Source organism: Capra hircus, chromosome 1, assembly GCF_001704415.2.
Source record: "Capra hircus breed San Clemente chromosome 1, ASM170441v1, whole genome shotgun sequence".
NCBI lineage: Eukaryota > Metazoa > Chordata > Mammalia > Artiodactyla > Bovidae > Capra > Capra hircus.
Genome location: NC_030808.1, coordinates 57,797,396 through 57,819,648, shown reverse-complemented (window position 1 = coordinate 57,819,648; position 22,253 = coordinate 57,797,396). Strand labels below are relative to the sequence as shown.

At 37.2% G+C, this 22,253-nt stretch overlaps 1 protein-coding gene across 1 annotated transcript in view; it reads left to right on the top strand.

The window, feature by feature from the left end:
* Nucleotides 1-22,253, top strand: part of CFAP44 (cilia and flagella associated protein 44) — a 126,205-nt gene that overhangs the window by 88,847 nt on the left and 15,105 nt on the right. The window contains exons 27-30 of the mRNA XM_005674928.3: nucleotides 2,194-2,397; nucleotides 3,329-3,524; nucleotides 19,852-19,962; nucleotides 21,095-21,225. Of these exons, the coding sequence (XP_005674985.2) occupies nucleotides 2,194-2,397; nucleotides 3,329-3,524; nucleotides 19,852-19,962; nucleotides 21,095-21,225 (642 nt within the window). The remainder of the gene's footprint in view (nucleotides 1-2,193; nucleotides 2,398-3,328; nucleotides 3,525-19,851; nucleotides 19,963-21,094; nucleotides 21,226-22,253) is intronic.

Genomic DNA, 22,253 nt, shown 5'->3' with positions numbered 1-22,253 from the left:
TCCTTGTCTTGTTCCCGATCTTCGAGGAAACGCTTTCAGTTTTTCACCTTTGAGTATGATAGTAGCTATGGATTTCTCATATTATGACTTTTATTATGTTGAGCTATGTTCTCTCTCTGCCCCCTTTCTAAAAAGTTTTTATCATAAATGTTAAATTTTGTCAAAAGTTTTTCTGCAGCAAGACAATCATGTGGCTTTTATTTTTCAATTTGTTAATGTGGTGCAACACACTGATTTGTGTCTATTGAATTATCCTTGCATCCTTGGGATAAATCTCATTGATCATAATGCGTGATTATTTAAGGTACTGTTGGGATCCGTTTGCTAATATTTTGTTAAGGACTTTTGGATCTATGTTCATCAGTGATATTGGGCTGTAATGCTCTTTTTTGGGTGATATATCTGTCTGGTTTTAGTATCAGGATAATTCTGGCCTTATAGAATGAGTTTGGAAGTGTTCCTTCGTCTGCAATTTTTGGGGATAGTTTTAGGATGGCTGTTAACTCTTCTCTAAATGCCTGGTAGAATTCCCCTGTGAAGCTGTCCAGCCTGATTCAACTTCATTCCTGGTAATTGGTCTGTTCATTGCTGTGGTGTCAGTTGTACTGCTTCTTCATTTCCGATTTTATTGACTTAGGCCACCTCCCCTTTTTTCTTGATGAATTTGGATTAAGGTTTGTCAATTTTATCTTTTCAAAGACCAGCCTTAGTTTTATTGATTTTTTTTCCCTTCAGTCTCTATTTGATTAGATCATACAGTTCTTGAGGGAAGGGCCATATATACTTCTGATTCCTCTGAAGTGTCTAGGACAATTCCAGACATATAGTAGATATTCTGTAAAAAGTTTTGAATGATTTAATTTTAACTAGTTATTAATTTAACAAATATTTATTGGCCATTCTATGTGTAGAAACAGTGTAAGCTAGGTAGTAGGGATGCAACAATTCCCAAGCCAGACGTGTACTCTATCTTCATAAAGCTTACGGGTGTGAAGTATAGTGAGAATAAAACAAGCATAACCCTTACAACCCTGGACACCTATTGGTATAGTTGCAGAATGATGTTGCACTAAGGACAATATAGTCCTGTCTCCAAAGAAGGTTAAAAATAATTCAGATTTATTAAGCCAGCATTAAAGGGGAACCCACTTAGTCTACAGTCAAACATTAAAAGTTTCATTTTTCTTTTCCTTGGTTTGCTTTTTGTTTCTGTATTTTAGCTCTCTGAAATTCTCTAGCAGTTTCACTGCCCCAGACCCACAGGCGTCTTCCTCTTTCTCAGCCTTAGGTTGAACCCTCACTCACTATAGGCGTTACATAGTCAAGGCTTCTCATCATGCACAGCCTAATGAGACACATGGAATGGTGTGTATCCTTCCTGTTGTACTAATTTCTTTAAGAGAATCTGCCCTTGGGGCTGTCTTTTGCTTTCTTCATCTCCTTTGGGATGGGACGAGGGAGAAGCTGTGTCAAAAAGTAAAACTGAGAATTTAAGATCATTTGAAATGGCAGTGGGATAAAGTCTAGACCAGGCCCTGAGTTACTTGAGTTCTTATCTGTAACAAATTAGTTTTGGTCTCAAGGAAATCATTTTTAGTCTCAATTTCTTCATCTATAAATAAACTAAGAAAAGAAGATTGAATAAATTTCTTGTGGTTCTACAATTATATTTATCTATTAAATATTTGCTGTTCCATAGGTTTGAAATTTTTTAAAATCAGGTGAGGAAAGTAAAACTTTTTTGGTGCTTACTGTGTGAAGGACAGTGTAGAGATACTGTGGGGATGGAGTAGAGACAAATATAAACAATATCCATGAAGAGCTCATAGTCTCCAATTTAAACAAAGATTTAATCAAGATTTATTATAAAACTCTGATTTAAAGTAGGAAGGACATTCTTGATCAATGGGTTAATCAATGATGAAGAAATAGCTAGAGGACTGCAACTTCCTCAAGAATTCCTACCATTTAATAAATTTAATTTATATTCATTTAATACCATTGATGAACTGATTTATGTGACTACATACATACACATGTGCCTACTCACCCACCTTTATAATTTTCCATCCAAAATAAGGGCAGAATAAACAAAATGTTTTACCCAAACAAATCAGTATTGTTGGATAGTTTTAAAGATGCACTTATCTGTTTTAAGCTTCTAACATACCCTCAAATCCTTTTCCACCTCAGATCAAAGAACTGATTGTCACCTTTGATGCAGAACTCCGTCTCCTGAGACATCAGAAACTGAAGTTAGATACTCAGATGAAATTATCTGACCTGCACCATGTCACATTATTTCAAGAAATGCTTCTCCTGAAGAACTTTGAAAAACAGGAGAACATACTGCAGGAGCGTGTTAATTCATTAGACAAAGAGGAACAGGACATGCAAGTATGAATGGTCACAAGATTGCTAACTGGCAACAGCCTTAGTTATGGAGGGGACTCAATTCTTTTCTTCTTAATTTCCCCCCTTGTTCTAGTCTACATCTCCTCCTTGTCTTCTCTTCATCCTCCTTTTTCCTGTTATCCCTGTTTGCTCTCTATTTTTGGTAACCTTGCTTAGGGAACAGTGAATCATAATTTTTAGTGAATTTGATATGATATCTTATAAAGTAGGAGAATAAATTTTTCAAAAGTGACCCTTATGTTTTGTTTACCTATGGATTTAAAATTATTTTTGTTGTTAGCAGCTATCATGTGAAGTTGAGTTTTGATTATATATTATCATTATGAATGAACATACTTGGAAAAGGAGTTGGTAAATTTCTTAAATATGATAGCTACTTTCAGAGTAATACATAATTGACTAGCACAGGAAATTTTCTTTATTATATGAATATGTAAATTTAAGGAGATTAATTATACCATCTATCTTTGTCATAAAGGAAGAAAGAGTCTATTAGATAATGCATGCACAATAGTGATGTCAGTTTGTAGATGTATCAGCTTCACTAAACAAATTTGCCTTTTTGTTTTCGGTATCTTGTGTTGATATGAAAGAGTCTTTTTTGAGAGCACATACAGAAAAATATTAGCTGACATTCACATATAAGTAAAAATTTTGAATTAATTTAGTTTTTTGAGGAAGTTAGACATCAAAAAAATCTATCTTATCTGATTCTGACCTTAATTGATTTTTACAAAAGAATTATAAATTTAACCAAATGAATGACTCTGCAAATATCAGAAATGTAAACTTCTATTAAGAAGATTTAAAAATGTTTGTAGGCTGTAACCTTACACTGTAATGTACATTATTCTCTGAACCCGATTTATCAGAAAATTTTATTTATTATTTGTTCATATTCTTTTTCATTTAGTGGAAAATAAATGAAACTCTTAAAGAAATGGAAGAGAAAAAGAATGAAGTAGCCAAGCTCCAGGACCAAGAAAAAGCACTCTATGCTGGTTTCCAAACAGCACTTGGAGAAAACAATAAATTTGCTAATTTCCTTATGAAAGTACTAAAGAAGAGGATTAAGCGGGTGAAGAAAAAAGAGGTCGAAGGAGATGTCGGTTTGTATTTCTTTCTTATATATGATTCTATTTTTTCTCTAGCATGAAATAGAGAAATAACTAAGGGACATATTACACACTTTTTCTTTTTCTTTTTTTTCCACTACAACATAGACAGTGTAGAGGCACTGTGGGGTTCCAGAGGAGAGGATATAAACCTTTAGGTCTCTAACCATCAGAAGTGTGTGTGCATATGGTATGAGATAGCATAGGGTAGTTTCATTTAACAAGCACTTCTTTTCATGTTTACTTGACACCTGTGTATCTTTTGTAAAATTTCTCGTCATGTCTTTTGCCCACGTTTGAATACAGTTGCTTGCTTTTGTACTGTTGAGTTTTGAGAACTCTATGTGTTATATCCACTAGTCCTTTGTCAAATATGTGATTTGCAAATATTTTCTTCTAGTCTGTAGCTTGGTTTTTCATTATCTGAATAGGGTCATTTGCAGGGCAATAGTTTTGAATTTTGTCAATGTTCAATTTGTCCTTTTTTCCTCTCTTGGGTTTTGTTTTGTTGTCAAGTCTAAGAATTCTTTGCTTAGCCCTGGGTCCCAAAGATTTTCTTTTTTTTTTTTTTAAAGGTTTTATAGTTTTGATGCATTTGGAGTTAAGTTTTTTATAAGGTAGGAGATTTAGGTCAAGGTTTTTGTTTTCTCCTAGGAATGTCCAGTTTTTTTTTAGCACCATTTGTTGAAAAGGCTGTCTCTCTTCCATTGGATTGCCTTTATCTTTGTCAAAAATCATTTGAGCCTATTTGTGTGGACCTATTTATGTGTTTTTTTTCTTTTTAATTCTGTTCTGTTGATCTATGTGTCTATCTCTTCACCAATACTATGGTCTTGAGTATGGTGAAGTGAAGTCGCTCAGTCGTGTCTGACTCTTTGCGACCCCATGGACTGTAGCCTACCAGGCTCCTCCCTCCATGGGATTCTCCAGGCAAGAGTACTGGAGTGGGTTGCCATTTCCTTCTCCAGGGGATCTTCCCAACCCAGGGATCGAACTCGGGTCTCCAGCATTCCAGGCAGATGCTTTAACCTCTGAGCCATTTGTTTGTAAAATCAGGTAGACTAATTCTTCCCACTATTATTCTTTTTAAAAATTGCATTAGCTATTCTGGTTCCTTTATATTTCCATGTTTATTTTATATATATATATATCTACAAAAGATATCGTTGGAATTCTGACAGCAATTGTGTTAAACCTCTATCAGTTTGGGGAGAATTAGTGCCCTTCCTATATTGAGTTTTCTAATGCATGAACAAGGTATGTATTTATTTAAAGCTTTGATTTGTCATCAACACTGTGTAGTTTTCAACACACAATTCATGTTCATGTTTTATCCCCAAAGTACTTCCTTTTTGTTTTTTGAGTAATTTGTTTTGAATCTTGGTGTCCACATATCCATACTAGTATATAGAAATACGGTTGCTTTGGGGATATTTATCTTGTATCTTGTAACCTGACTTATTCTAGGAGTTTTTGATTGATTCCTTGGGAATTTCTAGCTCTAAAGGGCAGTTTTATTCTTAGTCTGTATGCCAATTACCATTTCTTGCCTTATTGCCCTGGTTAGAATATTCAGTACTATCTTGAAATAGAGTGCTAAGAACAGGCATCCTTGCCTTAGCCCAATCTTAGGGGGAAAGCAGTCAGTCTTTCACTATCAAGTATGCTGCCTGTACCATTAAAAACACCTGTGGGTGTTTCTTGGATAATTTTTACCAAGTTCAGGAAGGTCTCTTCTGTTTTGTTTTTCATGAATGAGTTTGAATTTTATCAGATTTTTTACTGCATTGATGATTATGTGACCTTTTTTTTTTCTTTAGCCTGTTCAGATGGTGGATTATATTGGCTGATTACTAATTACAAAACTAGGCTAGCATTCTGAAATGTTGGCTTCGTGGGTAGCTCAAATGGCAAAGAATCTGCCTGCAATGCAGGAGACCTAGGTTCGATCCCTGGGTTGGGAAGATACCCTGGAGAAGGGCATGGTAACCCACTCAGTATTCTTCCCTGGAGAATTCCGTGGGCAAAGGAGCCTGAGGGGCTACAGTCCATGGAGCCACAAAGAGTCAGACACGTCTGAATGACTAACACTTTCACTTCCTGGTATAACGTAAAATTCTTTTTATGTATTGTTGAATTTTGTTTGCTAATATTAAGAAATTTTATGGGAGGAGAACAAGATGGCAGAGGAGTAGGTGGACATGGAGTACATCTCTCTCCATGGATACATCAGGAATACACCTTCAGACACAGAAGTGCATGCAGAACACCAGCTGAGAGTGGACAGGAGTTACTTGACCAGAGGAAAAGAATATATAGAACCATGCAAAACTCGGTAGGACAAAGCAACTGGGGGAAAAACAGGAGTGTTGGTAGGACTGGACCTGCCCTCGGCAGGTAGGGGAACTGAAGCTGGGGTCCAATCCCCACATCGGGGCAATTGTCTGAGTCAGAGGAGAAACATTTAAGGCTGAAAGTGAAACAGCTGATCTGTGGCAGCCTAAATGGAATGAGACTCAGACAGACCTTGCCGTAGCCATACATTCCCTGGACAGGAATGCTGGTCCCCTGGAAGGCACAGCGGCTAGGAGCTGGAGTTTGGGGAGTGTGGAGCGATCCTAGGAAGAGGTCTGCTGTTGATTGTGGAGAGATGGATCCAGGGGAGGTGAGGGAGAAGATTGTGATGGGAAATGCCTGTGGCGGAAAGCCGGGCAGCCACCTAAGCAAGGCGATACTGCTTAGTCATGTGTAGGGGGTGGAGCCATCACTATAGCCTCTCTCTCCTCACAGGCCAGCATCAGCAGCTGAACAACAGAGAGGCTGGCTCATCAAATGCCTGAGGCACTGCACTACAGAGTAGGACCCCACCCAGGGTGCCTCTTTAAGTGCCTGATGTGCCAATCTACAGACTAGGACCCCAGCCAGGGGGTCTCCTCTATATGTCTGATGCTCCAAACAACAGAGAAGGACCCCAGGCAAGGGAGCCCTCTAAGTGCCTGAATGGGCAGAGCTAAGGAGAAAGCCTGGCCAAAGAGGCCTTCTGATCACTAGCTACAAGAGGCTCAAAAAAGGCTCTGATAGGACCACAACTCCTGTGACAGAGGCAGTCCATGTCCCTGCACACTTGGCACTGCCAGGGTCCCTACAAGCCAAGCAGCTGCACCACCTTCACGCTCAACTCTCACGGGGGCAGAGCTGCCACAGGAAAAAAAAGTCTTGTGTCTATGCATCGTAGTAGTGTCGCTTCAGTAGTGTCCGATTCTTTGCAACCCTGTAGACTATGACCTGCCAGGCTTCTCTGTCAGGGAGGGGGGTTCTCCAGGCAAGAATACTGGAGTGTATTGACCAATACTGGTTGCCATACCCTACTAGAGCACTATATTTCCTGCTGCCCTGGCCATCAACCCCCCTGAGTACCTGGTGCTGCCAGAAACCCTGCAATCCAAACAGCTGCACCACCTCCACACCTGGCCCTCACAGCTAAGTCCTCTAGGGCAGCCTCAGGAGCAAACCCCAGTGGACGAGCCACATGCAGAAGTGGAGACAAAACCACAGTTGAAACCAAGGGGCAGTGTGGCTAAGGAAGAAGGCCCAAAATCTTCCCATCAGCTGTACAAGCTGCAGGTTAAATCCACATGGTCAACTAGGCAGACTCTGTTGATGGAATATATGAAAGGTCATTGAGAGCTCCCACAAAACAAAATGTCCAAGTTCTGATAGCTGTGGACATTGGAGGCAAGAACACATAGGAGTAGGACCAGATTAGAATCTGAGCTGCCCCCACAGCAGGTCCAGAGATCAGCACAGCGTTGGAGGGCATCCTAGGGATGTGAGCTGGACTGTGACTCCCAGCAAGGGAAAGGACTCTGATAGCAGTGACTCAAGAAAAACATTTATTATTCTTATGTTTTGACTTTTTCTGTAGATTCTTTTGGATTTTTTTTTTCCTTTATTCTCTCCACCTGTTGTAGTTGTTGATTTTATTGGCACTATAAAATCTAATTAAGCTTTTGAGCTTCTTTTTTGTTTCAGTCACATTTTTTATTGCTGTTATAAACCTCTGCCTCTACATTGGGCTTTTGCAGTTATGTGGAGTTTTCCTTTTTTTCCTCTCTTTTTAATTTTAATTTTTAATTTTTTAAAGCCTATTATGTTTTTTCTACATTTATTCCTTTGTTTGCCTTTCCTACTGTTCTTTTCCCCTTGCAGTCAATCTTTAATGTATATAAATCTTCTTCATCTACCTCTGTTTAACTTTGCATATCTATTCTTTCTTTCTTTTCTTTCTTTCCTTTACTCTCAACATTTTGTCAGTTTTATTTTCATTGCTTTATTCCCCAATTGGCAGCTTGCTTTAGTTTTGTTTTCCAGTTTTTGCTTTAATTAGTTTTGTCTTGGTAGATATAATTTTTGGTTTCCTTTGTTTGCCAGGTCAATCTATTATACTTTATTTTTGTTGCACTGGTCTGATTTTGCTTATGGGTGTATATGTGTGTGTGTATATTCAGTCACACTTTTTATTGTTGCTATACACCTCTGCCTCTACATTGGGCTTTTGCAGTTCAGTGGAGTTTTCCTTTTTTTTTCCTTTTTTGTTTCTTCTTCCATTTTCCTTCTCTTTTTTATAATTTTAAATTTTAAAAAACCTATTATTTTGTTCTACATTTATTTCTTTGTTTGCCTTTCCTACTGTTCTTTTCCCCATGCAGTTTAATCTTTAATGTATACAAATCTTCTTTGTCTACCTCTATTTAACTTTGCACATCTATTCTTTCTTTCCTTTCCTCTCAACATATTTGTTAGTTTTGTTTTCAATGTTTTATTCCCCACTTGGCACCTTGCTTTAGTTTTGTTTTCCAGTTTGTGTTTTAGTTAGTTTTGTTCTTAACTGGTAAATATAAGTTTTGATTTACCTTGTTCGCCGGACCAGTCTACTGCACTTTACTTTTGTTGGACATTTTTTACTTTGCTCATGGGTGTATATGTATATGTATGTATTCCATGATTTTAATTATTATTTGCCTGATTTTGTAACTGCCATTTGTCTGGGGTTCATCTTTGGTTTCTCATTTTTGGATATTTGTTTTAATCTCATTTAATGCCATAACAAACCACTTGCAGAAACTTTGTTCCTGACCAGAGATCAAGCCCTGATGAGCCTTTGGAGTGGGAGCACTGACTCCAAATACCTAGACCACCAGAGAACTAACCCTAAGGAGTATCAAATAGTGAGAACTCACAAAGGAAACCACTTGAATACAAGACCTGCCATCACCCAGTCACCAGTAGCACCTTGTGTAGGACACCTCATCTAAACAACAAACAAAATGAAAATACGAACCAAATAATCAGCAGACAGGATTGCCACCTCACTCAGCCTTGCCCATCAGAGGAAAAACAAACAACCAAACAAAAAATCAGCACAAATCTCACCCTATATGAAGCTCACACAAACCACTGGACCAACCTTAGGAGGGCAGAAACCAAAAAGAAGAAAGAATTCAACCTTGAAACCTGGCAAAAGGAGACCTCAAACACAATAAGTTAAAAAAAAATGACAAAAAGGCATAGAAATACTACACAAATGAAGGAACAAGATAGAAACACAGAAGTCCAAGTAAATGAAGAGGAAATAGGCAAACTACCTGAAAAAGAATTCAGAATAATGATGGTAAAGATGATCAAAAACCTTGAAAACAAAATGGAGAAAATGCAAGAATCAATTAACAAAGACCTAGAATTAAAGAATAAACATACAGAGACAAAGGACACAATGACTGAAATTAAAAATACTCTAGAAGAATAGCAGAGTATCTGAAGCAAAAGAACGAATCAGTGAGCTGGAAGATAAAATGGTGGAAATAACGTCTGAAGAGCAGAATAAAGTAAAAAGAATGAACTGAGGATAGTCTCAGAGACCTCTGGGACAATATCAAATGCACTAACGTTTGAAGTATAGAAAAAAAGAAAGGGTATGAAATTTTTGAAAAGATTATAGTTGAAAATTTCCCCAACATGGAAAAGGAAATAGTCAAGTCCAAGAGGCCACAAAGAGTCCCATACAGGATAAACCCAAGGAGAAACATGCCAAGACACATACTAATCAAACTAACAATGACTAAAACACAAAGAAAGGATATTAAAAGCAGCAAGGGAGAAGCAACAAGTAAGATACAAGGGAAACCCCGTACACTTAACAGCTGATCTTTAAGCAGAAACTCTGCAGGCCAGAAGGGAATGGCAAGATATATTTAAAGTACTGAAAGGGAAAAAATTGCATCCAAGATTACTGTACTTGACAAGGATCTCATTCAAAATTGATGGAGAAATAAAAAGCTTTTCAGACAAGCCAAAGTTAAGAGAATTCAGTACCACCAAACCAGCTTTACAACAAATGTTAAAGGGACTTCTATAGTCAAGAAATACAAGAGAAGAAAATAGATCTACAAAATCAACCCCAAACATTTAAGAAAATGGCAATAGGAACATATATGTATCAATAATTACTTTAAATGTAAATGGATTAAATGCTCCAGCCAACAGACACAGACTGGCTGAATGGATACAAAAACAAGACCCATATAAATGCTGTCTACAAGAAACCCACTTCAGACCTCAAGACACATAAAGACTGAAAGTGAGAGGATGGAAAAATATATTCCATGCAAATGGGAAGCAAAAGAAAGCTGGGGTAGCAATCCTCATATAAGACAAATAGACCTTAAAGAAGATTACAAGAGATAAGGAAGGACACCCCATAATGATCAAGGATCAATTCAAGAGGAGGACATAACAATTGTAAATACCTATGCTCCCAACATAGGTGCACCTCAATACGTAAGACAAACACAAACAGACATAAAATGAGAAATTGCCAGTAACACAATAATAGTAGGAGACTTTAACACCCCACTCACACCAATGGACAGATCATCAAAATAGAAAATTAATAAGGGAACACAAGTCTTAAATGATACATTAGCTGAGATGGATCTCATTGATATCTTCAGGACATTCCATCCAAATGCAGAAGAATACACCTTCTTCTCAAGTGCCCATGGAACTTTCTCCAGGACAGATCACATCTTGGGTAACAAATCAAACCTCAGTAAAATTTAAGAAAATTGAAATCATATCAAGCATCTTCTCTGACCACAATGCTATGATTTGTAAGATATCAATTACAAGAAAAAAACTGTAAGAAACACAAACACATGGATGTTAAACAACACATTTCTAAATAACCAACATGTTACTGAAGAAATCAAAATGAAATGAAGAAAGTTCTAGAAAAAAATGACAATGAAAACACAACTCAAAACCTATGGGATGCAGCAAAAGCAGTTCTAAGAGGGAAGTTTATAGCAATACAATCCTACCTCAAGAAGCAAGAAAAAGTCAAATAGACATCCTAACTTTACACCTAAAACAACTGGAAATAGGAGAACAACAACAGCAACAAACCGAAAATTAGTAGAAGGAAAGAAATCATAAAGATCCGAGCAGAAATAAATGAAAAACAAATGAAAGAAACAATTGTAAAGATTAATAAAACTAAAAGCTGGTTCTTTGAGAAGATCAACAAAATTGACAAGCCTTTAGTCAGACTCATCAAGAAAAAAAGAGAAAAGAATCAAATCAACAAAATTAGAAATGAAAAAGGAGAGGTTACAACAAACAATGCAGAAATACAAAGGATTATGAGAAACTATTATGAACAACTATATGGCAATAAAATGGATAACCTGGAAGAAATGGAAAGATTCTTAGAAAAGTTTAATCTTCCAAGACTGAACCAGGAAGAAATAGAAATTATGAACAATCCAATTGCAAGCACTGAAATTGAAGCTGTGATCAAAAATCTCCCCCCAAACAAACGCCCAGGACAGGGAAATTGTATGAAACATTTAGAGAAGAGCTAATGCCTATCCTCTAAAACTCTTTCAAAAAACTGCAGAGGAAGGAAGACTTCCAAACTCATTCTATGAGGCCACCTTCACCCTGATACCAAACCCAGACAAACACAACACGAAAAGAGAAAACTACAGGCCAATATCACTGATGAACATAGGTGAAAAAATCCTCAACAAAATTTTAGCAAACAGAATTCAGTAGCGCACCAAGAAGCTCATACACCATGATCAAGTTGGGTTTATTCCAGGAATGCAAGGATTCTTCAGTATATGAAAATCAATATGATACCCCATATTAACGAATTGAAAGATAGAAACCATATGATAATCTCAACAGATGCAGAGGAAACCTTTGACAAAATTCAGCACCCATTTGTGATTAAAACTCTTTAAAAAATGGTCATAGAAGGAATCTACCTCAACATGGTAAAGGCCATATATGATAAGCCTACAGCAAACATTATTCTCAATGGTGAAAAACTGAAAGTGTTCCCCCTAAGGTCAGGAACAAGACAAAGGTGTCCACTCTCACCACTATTATTCAACATAGTTCTGGAAATTCTAGCTACAGCAGTCAGAGAAGAAAAAGAAATAAAAGGAACCCAGATAGGAAAAGTAGTAAAGCTCACACTGGTTGCAGATGACATGATACTATACATAGGAAACCCTAAAGACGGTATCAGAAAATTACTATAGCTTATCAGTGAAGTTAGCAAAGTTACAGGATACAAAATCAATACATAGAAATCACTTGCATTTCTAGGAATATTCAATATCTAGGAATAAACTTACCTAAAGAGACAAAAGAACTGTACACAGAAAATTATAAGACACTAATAAAAGAAATCAAAGATGGCATAAACAGATGGAGAGATATTCCATGTTCCTGGGTAGAAAGAATCAATATTTTGAACATGACTATAGTACCAAATGCAATCTACAAATTCAATGTGATCCCTATCAAATCAGCAATGGCATTTTTCACAGAACTGGAACAAAAAGTTTCACAATTCATACAGAAAAACAAAAGACCCTGAATAGCCAAAGCAGTCTTGAGAAGGAAGAATGGTGCTGGAGGAATCAACCTTCCTGACTTCAGATTATACTACAAAGCTACAGTCATCAAGACAGTATGGTACTGGCAGAAAAACAGAAATATGGACCAATGGAACAAGATAGAAAGCCCAGAAATAAACCCATGCATACCTTACTTTTGACAAAGGAGACAAGAATATACAATGGGGCAAAGACAGCCTCTTCAATAAATGGTGCTGGGAAAACTGGACAGCTACATGTAAAACAATAAAATTAGAACACATCCTAACAGCATATACAAAGATAAACTCAAAATGGGTTAAAGACATAAATGTAAGACAAGAAACTATAAAATTCTTAGAGGAAAACATAGGCAGAACACGTGATGACATAAGTCAAAGCAAGATCCTCTGTAACCCACCTCCTAGAGTCATGGAAATAAAAACAAAAGTAAGCAAGTGGGACCTGATTAAACTTAAAAGCTTTGCAGAGCAAAGGAAACTATAATCAAGGTGAGAAGACAACCCTCAGAATGGGAGAAAGTAATAGTAAATGAAACAACTGACAAAGGATTAATTTCCAAAAATACAAGCAGCTCATACAACTCAATGCCAGAAAAGCAAACAGCCCAATCAAAAAGTGGGGGAAAGACCTAAACAGACATTTCTCCAAAGAAGACATACAGATCACTAACAAACACATGAAAAGATGCTCAACATTGCTCATTATTAGAGAAATGCAAATCAAAACTACAATGAGATATCACCTCACATCAGTCAGAATGGCCATCATCAAAAAGTCTACAAATATAAATGCTGGAGAGGGTATGGAGAAAAGGGACCACTCTTGCACTATTGGGAATGTAAATTGATATAGCTACTATGGAAGACAGTATGGAGATTCCTTAAAAATGAGGAATAAAACCACTATATGACTCAGCAACCCCACTCCTAGGCATATACTCTGAGGAAACCAAAATTGAAAAAGGCACATGTATCCCAATGCTCATTGCAGCACTATTTACAATAGATAGAACATGGAAGCAACCTAGATGTCCACTGACAGATGAATGGATAAAGAAGTCATGGTACATTTACATAATGGAATATTACTCAGCCATAAAAAAAGAACACATTTGAGTCCTTTCTGATGAGGTGGATGAACCTAGAATCTATTATACAGAGTGAAGTGAGTCAGAAAGATAATGTATTCTAATGCACATATACAGAATCTAGAAAAATGGTACTGAAGAATTTATTCACAGGGCAACAGTGGGGAGACAGACAGAGAATAGACTTATGGACATGGGGAGAGGGGAGGATAGGATGAGATGTATGGAGAGAGTAACATGGAAACTTACATTACCATATGTAAAATAGATAACCAATGGGAATTTGCTCTATGGCTCAGGAAACTCAAACAGGGGCTCTGTTATCAATCTAGAGGGGTGGGATGGGGAGGGAGATGGGAGGGAGGTTCAAAAGGGAGGGGATCTATGTATGCCTATGGCTGGATGAGATGGCTGGATGGCATCACTGACTTGATGGATGTGAGTCTGAGTGAACTCTGGGAGTTGGTGATGGACAGGGAGGCCTGGCATGCTGTGATTCATGGGGTCGCAAAGAGTCAGACACGACTGAGCGACTGAACTGAACTGAACTGATGGCTGATTCATGTGGAGGTTTGGTAGAAAACAACAAAATTCTATAAACCAATTATCCTTCAATAAAATATAAATTTAAAAAATTTATGTCTGTATTCATGAGGATCACTATACTGTCTTTATACTATATTTGGTTTTGAGTATCAGGAGAATACTAGCTTCAAAATATGAATTGGGAAGTCTTCTCCCCTTTTCTGGTGAAGGAAATGGCAACCCACTCCAGTATTCTTAACTGGAGAATTCCATGGATAGAGGAGCCTGGTAGGCTAAAGTCCATCTGGTCACAAAGGGTTGGGTGTGACTTAGCAACTAAGCAACTCCCCTTTCTGATTTTTCTGGAAGATACTGTATAGAATTTATGGCAGTTCTTTAAATGTTTGGTAGAGTTCTCCAGTGAAACTATTTGGACCAATAGATTTCTTCAAAGTAGTTTTACAATTAGAATTTCAGTGTTCTTAATACAGAACTATTCACATTATCTCCTTTATATTGGGTGGGTTGTGGTAATTTGTATTTTTTGTGGAATTGGTCTGTTTCATTTAAGTTGCCAAATTTATGTGCATAGAGATGCTCATTGTATTTCCTTGCTATCCTTTTAATATCTGCAGGGTCTTTAGTAATAGTGTCTGTTGCATTCTAGATATTGGTACCTTGTTTCTTATATTACCATTTTTTTTGTTTTGCAGTTTTATCAGAGGTTTGTCAATTCAACTGATTTTTTTGAGAACAAGTCAGCTCTTTGTATAAGTTATTTTCTCTGTTTACTGCTGTGCATTTTATTGCTTTCTGTTCTTATCGTTACTATTACCTTCCTTTGGCTTGCTTTGGGTTTATTTTGTACTCCTGTTTTTTAGGTTTCCAGGTGTGAGCTTAAATCACTGAATTGACAATTTATTCTCTTTTCTAATTTAGTACTATAAATTTCTCTCTCAGCACTGCTCTAGTTGTATTCTACAAAACTTGAAGTTAATTCTCATTTACATTCAGGACAGTGTAGTTTTAAAATTTACATCATGACTTCTGGATTCCATGGATTATATAGAAGTGTGTTGTTTAGGTCCAGGTGTTTTGAGATTTTCCTGGTATCTTTCTGTTATTGATTTCTAGTTTGATACAGTTGTGCTCAGAGAACACATTTTGTGTGATTTCAGTTCTTTTTTAGTTGTTGAGATTTGTTTTACGGTCTGACATATCTATCTTGGTGTTATGTTCTGTGAGCACTTGCGAAGAATGTATTGTACTGTTTTGTGTGACATGTTCTATTACTGTCAGTTAGATCCTGTTGATTGATGATATTGTTCAAGTCTTCTATATCCTTGTTGATTTTCTGTATGGTTGTTGCATCAAATGTTGAATTGAGGTGTGGAGGTCTCCAAATGCATTCATGGATTTATCTATTTCTCCTCTCATTTTTCTCAGTTTTTACTTCCCACATTTCTGTTGTTTTATGCATACACTGTTAAGGTTTCTATGTTTTCTTGATAAATTGGCATGTTTATCATTATTTAATGTCTTTCTCTGTCTTGGGTAATTTTCCTTGCTCTGAAGTCCATTTTATCCTATATTATTATAGTCATTTCTGCTTTGCTTTTATTAATAGTTGTATGATATATCTTTTACCTCCTTTTAATTTCAGCTTGACTATATAGTTCCATTAGAAGTGAATTTCTGGTAGCATGTGGCTGAATAATGGTTTTCATCCACTCTGTCTTTTAATTGGTGTATCGAACCACTTATATTTGATCTATTAGGGTTTAAGTCTGCCATTTTATATCTGTTTTGTCTTTTTCCTTTTTCCTACCTTCCTGTGGGTTAGTTGAACATTTTTTAGGATTCCATTTTATTTTCTCTAGCACTTTTTACAGTAGTCATATATGGATGTGAGAATTGGACTATAAAGAAAGCTGAGTGCTGAAAAATTGATGCTTTTGAACTGTGGTGTTAGAGAAGATTCTTGAGTCCCTTGGACTGCAAGGAGATCCAACCAGTCCATCCTAAAGGAAATCAGTCCTGAATATTCATTGGAAGGACTTATGTTGAAGCTGAAACTCTAATACTTTGGCCACTTGATGTGATGAACTGACTCTTTTGAAAAGACCCTGATGCTGGGAAAGAAGGCAGGAGGAGAAGGGGACGACAGAGGATGAGATGGTTGGATAGCATCACCAACTCAATGGAAATGAGTTTGAGTAAACTCTGGGAGTTGGTGATGGACAGGGAGGCCTGGCGTGCTGCGGTACATGGGGTCGCAAAGAGTTGGACACAACTGAGTGACTGAACTGGAATGTATCTCTTTGTATAACTTTTTTAGTGGTTGTGCGCTCTCTCTCTCTCTCTCTCTATATATATATATATATATATTCATTATTTATCCCAGTCCACCAGTGTCATCATTTTACCAATTTAAGTCAAGTCTAGAATCCTTGCCTACCTCTATATCCCAGTTTCTTCCTCATCTATCATATGATTGTCTTAAATATTTCCTCTGCATACATCTGGAACCATATCAGACAATGTTATAATTTTTGCTTCAATTATCAAACATAATTTAAGCACTTGGAGGAAAGCCTATCCATATAGGCTTTATCCATATTTTTATTCAAAATTTCCTTTTTTAAAAAAGAAAATATTCCCTCTGCTTAAAGAGTTTCCTTTATCCATTCTTTTAGAGAGGGTATACTGGTGGCAATTTAAAAATTTTTTCTTCCCATAATCTAAGTATGTCTTGATTTCCCCTTTTTCTGAAAGCCATGTTCATTGAATGTAGTATTCTAGGTTGATATTTCTTTCAACATTTGAAAAATACGGTGCCACTTCCTTCTGGTCACCGTGGTTTCTGCTGAGAAACCCTCTGATATTCAAATTGCTTATCCTCTGTAGGTGAAGAATCACTTTTCTTTCTTTACCTTCAGTATTTTTTTTCTCTTTAGTTTTCAGAAATTTGACTGTTACGTGATTTAGTGTCGATTTTGGAATTATCCTCTTTGGAATACATTCAAGTTTAATCTGTAGGTTTATGTACTTTGCCCAATTTGAGAAGTTTTCAGCCATTATTTCTTCAAGTCCTTTTAAAGACCTCCTCTTTCCTGACTCCTTCATGGCACTCTGATGCCATGACTGTTTTCATTATGATCGCATTGGCCCCTGAGGCTCTGGGGTTTGGGTTTTGTTTGTTTCAGCTTGTTTTCTTTTTATGGTTCAGATTGACTAATTCCTCTTTTACTGTCTTCAAGTTCATGGATTCATTTTTCTGTCCCTTCTATTCTACTGTTGACCCCACCCCTTAGTTTTCATCATTGTATTTTTCAGTTCTAAAATTTCCATTTACTTTTTCCTTATATAAATAAAAAGCCTGAGACTTTATATCTTTGCTTCAAGTGTGTTCATAATTGCTCACTGAAGCATTTTTATCCTGCGTGTTTAAAATGCTTCGTCAGATAATTCTGTTTCTGTCATCTTGGTGTTAACATTTATTGATTGTCTTTTTTCATTCAGTTAAGGATCTTTCTGGTTCTTGGTATGACTTTCAGCTAAAACCTGGAAACTTTCATATTATGTATTAGACTCTGTATCTTACTTAAATCTTCTGGTTTACTTGGCTTTCTCTAACACTGTTCTGCCAGAGGAAGGAATGGGTGCCTCCTCCTTATTGCCAGGTGGAGGTGCTCACGTTTTATTGCCACCGAAGGGAAGGGAGATTTCCTTGTTACTTCTGTGTGCAGATGGGACGGCTAGCTCCTCAGAGAGTCTCTACTGACAACATGGTGGGGAAGGCCTTGGCACCTCTGGGCAATGGTAGAAGTCATGACTCCCCACCAGGCCTCTTCTGACACCACCTCTGCAGGGAGGGTGAGGGTGAAGAGAATCTTATTACTGCCATCTGAGAATGCAGGTCCAGACTGTGATGGCCACAGACATCTTGGTCAGGGGACTGGTTACCCTCAGAAAGAATAAATATCTTGACTCTTTACTTGACATTTTCTGACACCATCCTCGTTGGCATGGTGGGGTGCCTCATTACAGCTTGGCAAGGGTATATTCTGTGAGCACTTGCAAATAATGTACATCGTACTGTTTTACGTGAAATGTTTTGGCTTGTCTAGGCTCCATTAGGCCTTTGCCAATGTGGGTGTGAGTGGGACCACAGTATTTTTGTGTAGTGATTCTTCAAGTTTTCTGTGTTGCTAATCTGCCTCTTTCTGGTCATTTGGCTGAAGAGAGCAGGTTCTGATTGGGCCTTCCTGTGTCCCTACCGGTTGGTATTTCAGGTTAGACTGACTTAGTCTTCTTCACCTCAGAGATATGTATGGCAAAAAGAAAATCCAGGGAAATCACCACAGTGTTGTTCCTCAAGATTCGAAGGGCACAGTAGACCTGCCTCCTTCTTTCCACTTCTCGGAGTTTTCTTGTGTTCATTTTATATTTAATGTCCAGGGGCTTTAGCTGTATTTAGTGGGAAGAACAGGGAGAGTAGATCTACTTCATCTTCTTGAAAGCAGAAGTCTATTTTAAAGCCTAATTGTAAACGTTGTTGATTTATTTCATAAGGTGGTACAGATCACTAATTTTAAGAGACATCTTAATTTAAGAAGTCTTCTAGTGAGTATGAGGTCCACTTATCTTTATATTTTTTGATGTTCCATAAAATAGAAACTGTTAATTGTTCAGACATGAACTCAAAGTGTTTTAAAAGAAAATGGAGTAGAGTTGAGTGAAAGAGGCATACAATCCTTATCTAAAATTCTTGGGAACAGATATATTTTAGTATTCAAAAAATTTATATTTTATAAAGCATATTAAATATGATATGATATTGTTAAATAAATAATAATTATTGATACTTGTTAAAGAACAATAAGGCGGACTTTGTTCAGGGGACCACTATCATGGGGTTTTATAGTAAGAGAGAGATCAGCTCAACTCTGAATGCAAGGTAAATGGAGACTTGTAGCCCAGGAGTAAGATTGGGGTTAGTTGATGGAAAATTACTGACAGGTAGGGTAATTCTTTACTAAACTGATGTAACAGGATTTTTGTTGAAGGCAGGCCAGAGTGATAAGATATTAAGGCTAAGCAAAAAGGAATTTAACCAGATATTAAGGGTAGTGAATTTTACTAAACTGACTCAACAGGACTCTTGCTAAAACTCGAGTAAATGGGCCAAGGACAGAGCATGGGTCAAGGACCAGACAGAGGACTCAGAGGAGCCTGACTCAAGTTTGGTTAAAGGAGAGCCTTTGTCAGCTAACAACTCCAACAGGGTTTGGTGCAGAATCTCTAAATCAAACATTTAATATTAATACTTCCACTGTAGGACATGAATATTCACACTAAGTAGGTTAAGTAAAGATTATAACTAGTGTTACTTAGTTCAGAGAAGTTATGAAAATCCTCTCTGTTGTCAGAGCACTATGCTACATTACCAAGGGTGCATTAGGCAGGTCACAGCACAAGCAGCTTGGCAGCTTGGTCTCACCCCTCTCTGACTCGATGCACTGAAATTAATTGCATAACCTTCTGCAGGCACTTGAGTTTGCAGTCCCTGTGTCCTTAACTTTTTAAAATTCTTCTAAAAATATTGAGTAATTTCCTTATTTACCCTTGTTTTCCTAGTAACTAACTCATTGACAATGATTTATTTTTAAAATCTGGGATTTATCTTAACACAGGAACTTCTCTACTTATTAACAGTGTTTTTCTCTCTCCTTAGATGAAGAGGAGGAAAGTGAAGAATCAAGTGAAGAAGAATCCAGCTTGGAGAGTGATGAGGATGAGTCTGGATCTGAAGATGAGGTTTTTGATGATTCTATCTGCCCAACAAGTAAGTTGGATAAAACCGTGCATTCTTTGTGACGTTTGACTATGGATGATAATATCAAAAAGGTCTTTTTTGGTTTCTCAATTGTCTCGTAATATTTAAGGAAAGGTTGGTATAATAGGCATGAAGTATAGTCTAATGAATACTTTTGGGGACTCTCTAGACAATTTATTTCCTATTTCTTGAGGCTGCTATTTATGAGTACCAAATTAAATAATCTGCAGACAATCTATAGTTGATTCAGTCATAGGTTATGCAGAAAGTTTTATTTTACCGAGAAACAGAAAATTTATATATGTATATGTACATGTGTGTATTTAAAACTACATATGTGTATTTTTATAAAACTCTCCCTTTTTGCCAAACCATTAAATTTTCATACTTCAAACCTGGTTTTTAAGGGCAATTTTTATGTCTCCTGGAGATTCTTGGCAATTTATATTCACTGTTTTCACTGTCTGAAATGTTCTTACAGTCTTAAGATTCTTATGTGAGTGAAAGTCCGTCAGTCATGTCTGACTCTGCAACACCACGGACTATACAGTCCATGGAGTTCTCCAGGCCTGAATACTGGAGTGGGTAGCCTTTCCCTTCTCCAGGGGATCTTCCCAACCCAGGGATCGAACCCAGGTCTCCTGCATTGCAGGCGGATTCTTTACCAGCTGAGCCACAAAGGAAGCCCAAGAATACTGGAGTGGGTAGCCTAGCCTTTCTCTGGGGATCTTCTCGACCCAGGAATTGAACTAGGATCTCCTTCATTGCAGGCAGAACATCAGTACTAACATCACAGCCACTATCATGATTATTATTATTTCTTTAAAATATTAGCTACGCTGGGTCTCAGTTGCAGCACTGGGGTCTTTGATCTTCGTTTCGGCATGCGGAATCTAGCTCCCTGACCAGGGATTGAACCCAAGCCCCCTGAATTGAGAGCTCAGAGTCTTAGTCACTGAACTGGCAGGGAAGTCTCTATCATAATTATTAATACCATTAGTAATTTCTACCTGGAGCCGTAAGTGTAGTGAAACCTTATTGGAGTAGATGGACATTAATAATTCTGAAGCCCCAAAGTCTACACTTATTACTATATTCTCTAACAAATGGAGCTGCTCTTTCATTTTGTCTGTCTTTTCAGATTGTGATATAGGTCTCTTTGAATTGGCCCTTCAACTTCGAGAGAAAAGGCTGGACATTGAAGAGGCTTTAGTTGAAGAAAAAAAAATGATCGATAACCTCAAAAAGGAATATGATACATTGTCCAAAAAAGTATGTTATTCTGCCTTTTTCAGTTCTGTTTATCGTCTCCCAACATGCTACACCTCCTTCTAGCTATAATACTGCTATTTCATGGCAATGGCATGAGTTAGGGCTTATTGTTAGAAGAGAGACATTTCCCATGTTGCATCCATTTACAGACGTCTTTGAGGGCCATTGCCCCTTTGATGATTGGAGCTTTTTCTAAATCATTGGCCCCCAAACTTTTTTGATTATATACTTCTGGAAGTAAAAAAAAAAAAAAAAGGAGCACATATTCCCACAATAAATGTATATTTCTTTAGAAATTATACCCATAAACTATTGTACTAATTATATTTCATGTATTATGAAACATTTGCAAGAACAGAAAATAAAAAGAATAAGATAAAAATAAATAGAAATGGAAACTCCATTTTCTTTCTGGACCCCAGTAGAACACTTTGACATTCTGAGGTGTATGCATTCCTTTGGGAGTCCACTAAGCTAAACTTCCGGTACAGTTGTATTGATTTTTTCTGCCATATCTACTCAGTTTCCCTCTTAGGTACTCTTTCCTAGAGGAGCATCACTTGATTCATATTCAGAAATGTTTTGGTAGGCTGCTTCTCCGCTTGCAAAAAGGAAATGATTTAGAAAACTTTCAAGTATTTTAGGAGATGAGGCATGTACTTTAGAAATACTGTAGTTGGTAATTTCATTACCGTAAAGGTCTTTCTTCGCTAATTTATTGAGGTCCTTATGACCAAATAAGATTTGAACCATCCTTACAGAGATACTACAGGCTGAGAGATGATTTTCCTGCAGAAAATAAAAAGGAGATGGGAACACATCCTCTGCATTTTCATTCACAAAATCTCTACAACTCTGGGGTCATAGGGACAATTGAAGAAGTGGTGTGGCTCATGACTTAGTAGAAAGAGAATAATACACATTTCTGGGGAGCAGTCTGGGATCATCTGTTTAATCCAGCCCAACAAGGCAGATCCAGCTCATATTTTTTCTTCCTCCCCAGTGGCTTCATTTATCACCTTGGGTAT